Source organism: Hemisphaericaspora subhashii (genome assembly GCF_019202705.1).
Source record: "Hemisphaericaspora subhashii strain CBS 10753 chromosome Unknown scaffold36, whole genome shotgun sequence".
Lineage (NCBI taxonomy): Eukaryota > Fungi > Ascomycota > Pichiomycetes > Serinales > Debaryomycetaceae > Hemisphaericaspora > Hemisphaericaspora subhashii.
In genome coordinates this window covers 1-8,648 of record NW_026057380.1, presented here as the reverse complement: position 1 = coordinate 8,648, position 8,648 = coordinate 1, and the positions used below count along the sequence as shown (strand labels likewise).

Below are 8,648 nucleotides of genomic sequence, written 5' to 3'. Positions count from 1 at the left end.
ATGTCCGAGCATAACATTCCTACTCTTATCAATCAATATATTGCATCTGTTGGTAGTGATAGTGATACCACTTCATTATACGTTGACGAATTGGTTCAGTTAATTGAATCAGATCAATTGACATTATTACAATTCATTTCTAATTTGGGACCAACTTTAACTTCTGATTTAGATTTAATTAGATCTAAAGGAATCCAATGTTTGAATTCTACATTAAGTAAGGTTAATCGAGGGAAATTATCAAAGCAGGATATTAATGTTTTGATTGAATTCTTGTTGAATAAATTTGATGACAAATTAAGTTTGCAATATACTTTAAATACTATAAGTATATTGATTAGTATGAACAATTTTATTGCCAGTGTGAATTTATTAAAAATCTTGAATCATTTATTAGACAAGTATGACCCAAAGAAGAATTTAGCTAAAGTGAGATATGAATCTTTTCAAATTTTGAACAATTTATTATCTAATCCAACATTCTTATTATCAAGACAGTCAGTTTGCGAGAAATTCACTCAAACTTTCATTCATTTAGCAAGTGGTGAAAAGGATCCAAGAAACTTATTAATATCTTTCCAATTGAATCAATCCATAAATACTCAGTTTCAATTCGAGACTTCCAATGAATTACACAAACAATTCATCGATGATTTGTTCGATGTTTGCTTCTGCTATTTTCCAATCTCATTCAAGCCACCTCCTAATGATCCTTATAAGATCACTGCTGATGACTTGAAGCAGGGCTTACGAAACACTATTGCTTCTCAATCGTTATTTGCTCTGGAATCAATCCCAGCCCTAATTGAAAAATTGTCTTCCACCAACAATGTGATCAGATGTGACGTTCTAACCACGTTGGAAGCTGTAGTAGATTCATATACCCGGGAAACAATTGAGCAATATTGGCTTACTCTTTGGGATGCCTTGAAGTTTGAGATTTTGCATAGTACTGAAATTTCTTCAGTAATCAAACTGACTGACTCAAGTATAATTCCAGAGGATGTTGAAATGATAGATGATAATGATGGAAATAAACCTTTGATTCTAACTTTGATGGTTATTGAGAAGATTCACACAAAGGTTAATTCCGAAACAATGTTGCAGACAATTATAGACGAATTAAAACCAAATATTATGGAATTAAAATCGAAATCTAAACAATCAATCATTATCTTGAGTCAACTTGCAAGTTTATCAATTAAGAATTTCAATGCCGTGGTTTGTTTCTTGTTCCAATACGAAATATGGGGAAAATATTTTAATGTTGAACCCGTCCATGATATTGAGGAGCCGGTTGAACTTGATATTAATGATGATATTGTATTGAATATAGACAAGCAGTGTGATTTGATTGATGATTTAGGGTATTTATTAATTGGCTATCAAGTATTGGGTACACATGAGAATAACAAGTTGGTCGAATACAAGGATCATTTATTGATCTTTTTAGGACAGATATTGATCAATTCTACCAACAGCTCATTGCAGTGCAAGTCTATCCAACAATTGACCAAATTGATTGAACTAGCCGATTTCTTACAGAAAGAGGAGATTAAATTAGTATTGGGATATTTTGAACAAATCTTTATCACTCGTATTGAGCAAGATACTGATGATGTTGTGTTACATGAATGTATGAATGGCTTGGTTACAATCTTGCATGATGATCTGATTGTTCGCTCGTTCACAATTGAATTAATAATAATCCCCATCTTGGGCTATTTACAACCGGAAACATCCGTTGAAAAGTTCAAACAAGTCACGTCCATTCTTGAACAATTGTGCATTAGCGGAGAAATCCTCGAGTTTTTATCCATAAAATTATTGAATAAATTATTGGTACTTAAGGGACAAGTTGATAAGGTCCAGAATATACTTGACGTCTTGATTAAATTAATTGAAACTATTGAAGGTCACTCACAATTCTTGACTAATTCGTGGTATAAAAATTTCTTGCCCCAATTTACCCAGCATATCTTACCAATTATATTATCCAACCAAACTGATTATATATTGATTGAATCTATGGGTGATTTAATCGGTCTAATAATTCGCTTCGTAGATGTTTCAAGACATCAAGAGATCTTGAATGTCATGCTGGTAGCTTTTTTGACAAATGATAAGAATGATTTGGGAATTGATGAGAATTTGTTAAAGGCAGGTTGTGTTTATGCTTCTGTGTTCAATAAGATTTTGGCTAATTTGGATAAGAAATGTTTATTTGAAAACGTTGACTTCATTATTGAAAATATTATTGAGGTGGTGTATAAACTCGAGAATCCATATTTGCGTGTGCAATATTTACAAGCATTATCTTTGTTGGTTAACAAGTTTACTAATGACAACTTCCAAGAGTTATTGGAAGAGAAGTTGAAAGAATTTACGTCTGGGAATTTGATTTCTTTTGAAATTTTTATATGGATGCTAAAAGGTTTGTTACTTAAATTGAACCCGGTGGGTCTTCAATTCTACAATAAGCTTATTGAATTATTCATAAAAGATCCAAAGAAAATCATTGCCAAATCATTGCAGGCTCTATTCATTGATTTGAAAATATATACCAATTCGACAATGAAACCAATATCAAAGGTTAAAAATCTAAATGTCAAATTGTTATACAAGCAGCAATTATTTGAGATTATATTACCATATTTACAAAACGATGAATCAAACGAGATTTATCTTTATGCATTATCATTGATTATCGAGAACCTTTCCTCAAAGATTTTGTTGGGACATTTGGATTCAATCTTGCCATTAACTATCACCAGTTTAAAATTATCTAAACCCAGTCCAATTATTTTGAAATCCTCATTGCTGACGTTGAATATTATCTTGAACAGTAACAAGACATTAGTGGAGAGTAACGTACCTGAGTTGATTCCTATTCTAGTTAACTTATCACAATCAAATACAGAAGACGTTAGAATATTAGCCTTGAAGAACTTAATATCCATATTCACTCAGATCGACGACTCTGTCAAGTTTAAGTCAAAAGTTATAAGTGAATTATCACCTTGCTTGGATGATAAGAAGAGACAAGTTAGAAAATTGGCCATTGACTTAAGGCAAATATTATATGAATTGAAATAGATCTATAAATCCTAATATACATTAATTACTCACATCTTTCTATACCCTATCTATTCCGAGTCAGATTCGTTATAATCTACAGGTGCCAATCCTGGCGTTAAACCAGGGGTGTTCTTTCCCTTACCAGTAATATCAAAATCATCAAAGTCCTTGGACTTATGTACGATTCTCTTCTTTCTTAATCGTTTATGAGCCGGCTTGTGTAAATTCTCCAATAGACCCAGTTTCACTTCTGCTAATTCATCTTCAATCTCAAGATCATCTACTTTTGAAAATTGTTGAAGATGGTTTATGTTCTTTTTTACCAATTTCTTCAAGTATTTCTTTTCTTCAGGGGTATGCTCTTTTCTCTCTTTGATCATTGTATATTTTATGAATTTTTTAAACTTCTTATCCGTCTCGCTTGCCTTTTTTATCCTACCGCTGGTCTTTCTCTTCTTTTTTATGTCCTTTGTGTTATCATGGTTGAATTGTTGTGAAAGGATCTGAGTGGTGGAAAGCGATGAGCTAGAGGTCGACGATGACGATTGGATCTGGGAAGGGGTGGTTTGTAGGATATTTGCAAATAATTTATTTACAGTCGATTCCGCTTGGAATTTAGATGAGTTTGATTTGAATGACATTTTTGTCTATGTATTTATCTATTAGAGATTAGCCCGATCCTCATCTATATAAATTCTACAGTAAGAACGTTAAAAAAAAATTATGAGATGCCAGTTGATGATGTCGTAAAAGAAGCGACATTTTGAAAAGTAAATGTCGCGAAACTTTAACATTATCAGAATAAGTTAGAATGAGGATAGCGCTAATTACATTAGAGCGGAGACGAATAGGTAAATTCTAGTTGTCAAATGCCTTCTTAAGTGTACAACCAGGATACATTTCAGTTCAGTTTACCAGCTATCAGCGGGGAGGATTTGGGTGTTCACCACAAACGGGGAAGGGTGGGGGAGGCAAATGCGAAGTTATTCACATGAAATGTTGGCAAAACTCAACAGAAATCAATTTACTCCTTTGTAATGTATATTTCAAGGGAGCCCTAGTAAATGAATATGATTCTCAACTACCCATCAAAAATATTTAAGATGACAGAAAGCATTGTTTAATAAAGGAATCAGGGAGCTTTTATAACCTTGTTGCTGTTGTCCCTCAGCGGAGATAACTAAATTTTATTTTTTAACATATTTTTTGCAACGGATTTTGGCGGACTTAACAATACAAAGACCAATAAAAATATTGACCACCATATTTTATTATATTGGTCACTTCCTGATCACAAGAAGTGTTGTATGATATTTCCTAACTCTAATATGGTACAGAATTGGGCTTGGGTCATTCAATCGTGTATAAACCTAATTTTCTATGAATTCCAGTGTCAAAATAATACTCTCTAATTTATAATTCCGGATCGATTCGGAGTTGTCAAGCATATGAAACTTCCGCTGGACAAGAACACTCTAGGAAATCTGTCTTTAGGTCGTTAACGCAATTAACAGTCGCCTATTTGTAAGTCCGGGGTAAGAAGGTCTATTCAAACCTGAAATGTTGTTCTTTTTAGAAATGTTGGCTACCGAGGTTTAATGAGAAATTTCCCAATTAGGAAACCATCGTAAAATGACGTAGTGTAAATTTACTCGGTGGAATACTCAATACAAAGAGAAGTTGTCACATGAGATTGTTCGCGAAAGTAAACACTATCGAAGATACTAAGAAAATAATGATGAATTTGTGTTTTTATTTAACAATGAATCAATCAAAGGGATTATCTTGAAAGGAAAAAGACTAAGAGAGCGGAAACAAAAAAAAATAACGGTCAAAATATTCATATGCAAAATTTACACCTCTTGAAAAATTTCCCCAATCTTATGCAACTGTCCTCAGCTTTTATCGAAAACTTCTACAAATATAAAAAGCGATCATAATCTTTATATTTTTATAATTCAAAAAAAAGCTTTTACTTATTTACTTTTCCTCAAGAATAGTTTCCCAATAGAACACCTACTCTACCAATTACTAATAATAATAATCCAATAATGTCTGCAGTCGAAGTTGATGGTTTTAATGCTTCCCCTTTATTAAGCATGTTATATGAAGGTTTACAAAACAAAGAATTAGCTAGTGAAGCTATGAAACAAGTCAAAGCTGTTATTGTCATTACTTTAAAGAATAAAGAAGGTAAACAACAATCATGGGTCCTTGATTTAAAGAACAAGGGTGAAGTCATTAAATGTGACGCTTCTCCACCAAAATCAGATGTTCAATTAATTTTAAAGGATGCGGACTTTGTGAAATTAGCAAATGGTAAAGCTAACGGCCAAAAGTTATTCATGAATGGTAAATTAAAGATCAAGGGTAACTTGATGAAAGCTGCTTCTATAGAAACTGTCTTCAAGCAATTTGATCCAAGACCAAAGCTTTAGATGTGTTTTATCATGTTTATATACGAATATTAATGAAAAAGGGTATATTGAATATATGATTATCTATTTACTTATTTGACTGCTGTCGTCTCGTACTAGCTCTTTGTCTCTGTCTTTATCACTCTCTGTCTCTCTCTTTCGTTCAGAATTTGTTGTTGAGTGTTGATGTAACATGACAAGCAGCTCAGCGGAAACAAGAAAAAAAATAAAGCAATCGGCAGAATGCGGGGGAGGAGTAAACTTTAATTCTTGTAACATGTGACAGTACAAACCGTTTCAAGCATCATCGTGAAATTGACATGACCAACCATGCGGATAGTATGTTATAGATGGCGGTTTTGAACAATATTATTGTACTTGATTTTAGAGACATATCACAGCCTTTACTCCTGAAAATACAAGCCCGTATTGTTGGATGCGAGGGGCAGTCATGTGATGCATGTAATCAAGTTCTAAGGGAGAATCTCCTTCTCGGACCACACTCCAGAAGAGACAATATTAGCATCAATAGTAATTTACATCTTCAGTGAGAAGTTATAAATATTCAGTAGTATAAGATCGATCTTTAAAAAATTAAGGTAATCTTATGTATTTAGAGCTCCAAGAAAGAAATTATGATTGACTTCTCACTCATTTTGTACGGATTCTACAAACACGATATTTGAAAAGGTGCTTCTAATTGGTGATTATACAGTTAACTACTTATATTGCAATTGAGTTATCGATTGATAAATTTCTAAAAGTTGAATTGCTACATCCATTTCCAATTTCGCTATTTTAATATTTGGTCGGTTTTACTTTACTGTTAGTTGCAGCCATATGAATCATGCCTATAAACCTCCGAAAGGACTTTCAACTGACAATAATCAAGGATTTAAGGAGATGGTTTTCCACTTAGAGCGAGCCTTGAATATCGTTAAATCTTCTCTAAGTCTAAGACCACCCCTAGTTAACCTTAGCCCGGGTTTAAAGTGGGCCGGCCATTTGATTTCCTTTTTCCAATCGTTTATTGTAGTCACCGAAGCGTTCTAAAGAATGGAGCAAGTGCCTTTTTCATTAGTCTAATATTTAAAACTATTCTGTACCTACCCTTTCTAATAAAATTCCAAAATAGCCTCATTTGTCTTCAATCTCAGCTTCATCCCCAATGTGATTCCCCTTCTTCTTCTATATCTCCATTTTAGATTATTTATAATTCTCCCTGGAAAATTCTTAGTTTTCGATCCTAGACTTTGGATTTTCAATTTGATTCTAGTAGTGAGATTCTTTATTGCTGACCATGGACGCAGGATTATGGAATTGTTATTTGAAATTATAACCATTCGCTTAACTTTCTCTCAATGGTATCGTTAGTCTTAAAGAAAGTACTTTAAGTCTATGTGGCATAGCTGGGGATCCTATTTAATTATACTTTGTCAAATGTAAATCGATGTCCTACAGACGAAAATTGCTTATGATAATTTATTTACCTGAGTGATATTTTGTTGGATGGGAATGTTGGGTATAATAACGCCATTCATTATTAAAAAGAAAATCGGAAGCTTTAACCAAAAGATTTAGTGATATCACACAAAGAATTGATGAAGCTAATCGGAAAATGGGTAGAGTTACGCGAACTGCTGCATTTTCATTAGCAGAAGTTGAATATGCTACTGGTGATAATATTGGTTATCAAGTTCAAGAATAAGTTCAAACCGCAAGATTTCAAGTTAAAACAAAGCATTTAATAAACAATTTAATTCAGACAAAAATATTATTCGAAAATTAAGTTGGGAATCTAATATCCCGAATCATTTACAATTTCAATTTTTCATGAAGATATTATCAAGTAATCAAAATTCACAAGATTCTGTTAATACCATTAAGAAATCTTATCAATTATTTGAACAAAAATATGAAAATTTATCTAATCTGATTAGAAATGCAAAAGATATTGAATTTAATAAAATCATTGAATCAGTTTTAAATCGTCCATTAATTCAAGCAAGTAAACCAAATGTCGATGAAAATTTTAAACAATCATTCAAATATTTATTATATATAAAATCATTATCAGAATTTGGATTACATAATCATGATGGAAATTTCTTAATTCCAATTTTATTGCTTATCTTCCCTCAAGAATCATTAATGGAAATATATTGTTTATTAGAATTAATTAATCAAGAAGTATTTCAACGTGATTTCTTGCATGAATTAAATTGTAAATTAAATCAATGGGGAGCTTCAAAAACAATTCCAAAATCATTATCATCAAGAAATTTCACTGCTTCTGAATTTGAAGGATTGAATTACAATTGGATCTTGGAAATGATTTTACAATTTAGTGATCAATTACCATTGAGTTTAAGTGCACCATCAACCCCAATCCTCGACCAACCCCGTCAATGGGAATCCCAACACCAACAGGCACAACAACAACAACCAGAATCACAAGAACCCCAAATACCCGAAGAAGAACCATCACCAGCATGTCTCCAACTCATATCCAAATTATTCACTCTTTTGATAGTATATTCAAATTCAATCAAAACTAAAACCAAAAATAATTTAAAAGTTTGGGAAAGTTTTATAATTGCAATATTTGTTTATTATCATTTAAATTGGAATGATTATCAAGAATTGATTAAGAAAAATATTCCAATTCGGTTAAATAACTCTCATGATTCAAGAGAGAATTTGGATTGTTTCGTTAGGAAATGGAAAGACTTATTTAAGAAGTAATTAGTTAGTGTTGAAAGAGATGGGGTTTCTGTTTTTGCTAGATTTTTTTGGGGGAGTTTTGCTTTGCTAGGTAATTTTATAGATATATATATATTCTATTGTATATTATTATTTTCATTAATATAATTTGTCATTCGTTTATTGAGTTGAAAATCTCTCTTGCATTAATTCACTATGTGTTCGTTTGATACCTATCAAAAGATATACTTGATTAATGATATGAGCCAACTTGGGTGCCAAAAAGCAATATAAAAACAAACAATTCAAGGGTTTACATCAAGATCGGGATCTAATTTAACTTCCAAAGAAGATAATTATACAATTCGGAATACATCCAAGTTTTCCGGCTGGGATAATGATGAAATGGTTGCAAAAAAAGAAAAAAAACGAGATTTCGTGTTAATTATT

General features: G+C 32.1%; 4 protein-coding genes across 4 annotated transcripts; 3 read left to right on the top strand and 1 right to left on the bottom strand. All coding sequences in view use genetic code 12, as the record gives it.

The window, feature by feature from the left end:
* Window positions 1–3,096, top strand: MET18 (Met18p; the record flags this gene model as incomplete). The annotated part of the gene is made up of 1 exon (XM_049408919.1): window positions 1–3,096. The coding sequence occupies one exon, from the start codon at window positions 1–3 to the stop codon at window positions 3,094–3,096; it is 3,096 nt and encodes a 1,031-aa protein (XP_049261775.1).
* A 50-nt stretch (window positions 3,097–3,146) lies between these two features.
* Window positions 3,147–3,719, bottom strand: J8A68_004910 (uncharacterized protein; the record flags this gene model as incomplete). Its single annotated transcript, XM_049408918.1, has 1 exon — window positions 3,147–3,719. The coding sequence occupies one exon, from the start codon at window positions 3,717–3,719 to the stop codon at window positions 3,147–3,149; it is 573 nt and encodes a 190-aa protein (XP_049261774.1).
* Window positions 3,720–5,129: 1,410 nt separating this feature from the next.
* On the top strand, window positions 5,130–5,516 carry J8A68_004909 (uncharacterized protein; the record flags this gene model as incomplete). Its single annotated transcript, XM_049408917.1, has 1 exon — window positions 5,130–5,516. One exon carries the CDS (start codon window positions 5,130–5,132, stop codon window positions 5,514–5,516), a length of 387 nt encoding a protein of 128 aa, XP_049261773.1.
* A 1,812-nt stretch (window positions 5,517–7,328) lies between these two features.
* Window positions 7,329–8,240, top strand: J8A68_004908 (uncharacterized protein; the record flags this gene model as incomplete). The annotated part of the gene is made up of 1 exon (XM_049408916.1): window positions 7,329–8,240. The coding sequence occupies one exon, from the start codon at window positions 7,329–7,331 to the stop codon at window positions 8,238–8,240; it is 912 nt and encodes a 303-aa protein (XP_049261772.1).
* Between the last annotated feature and the right edge of the window lie 408 nt (window positions 8,241–8,648).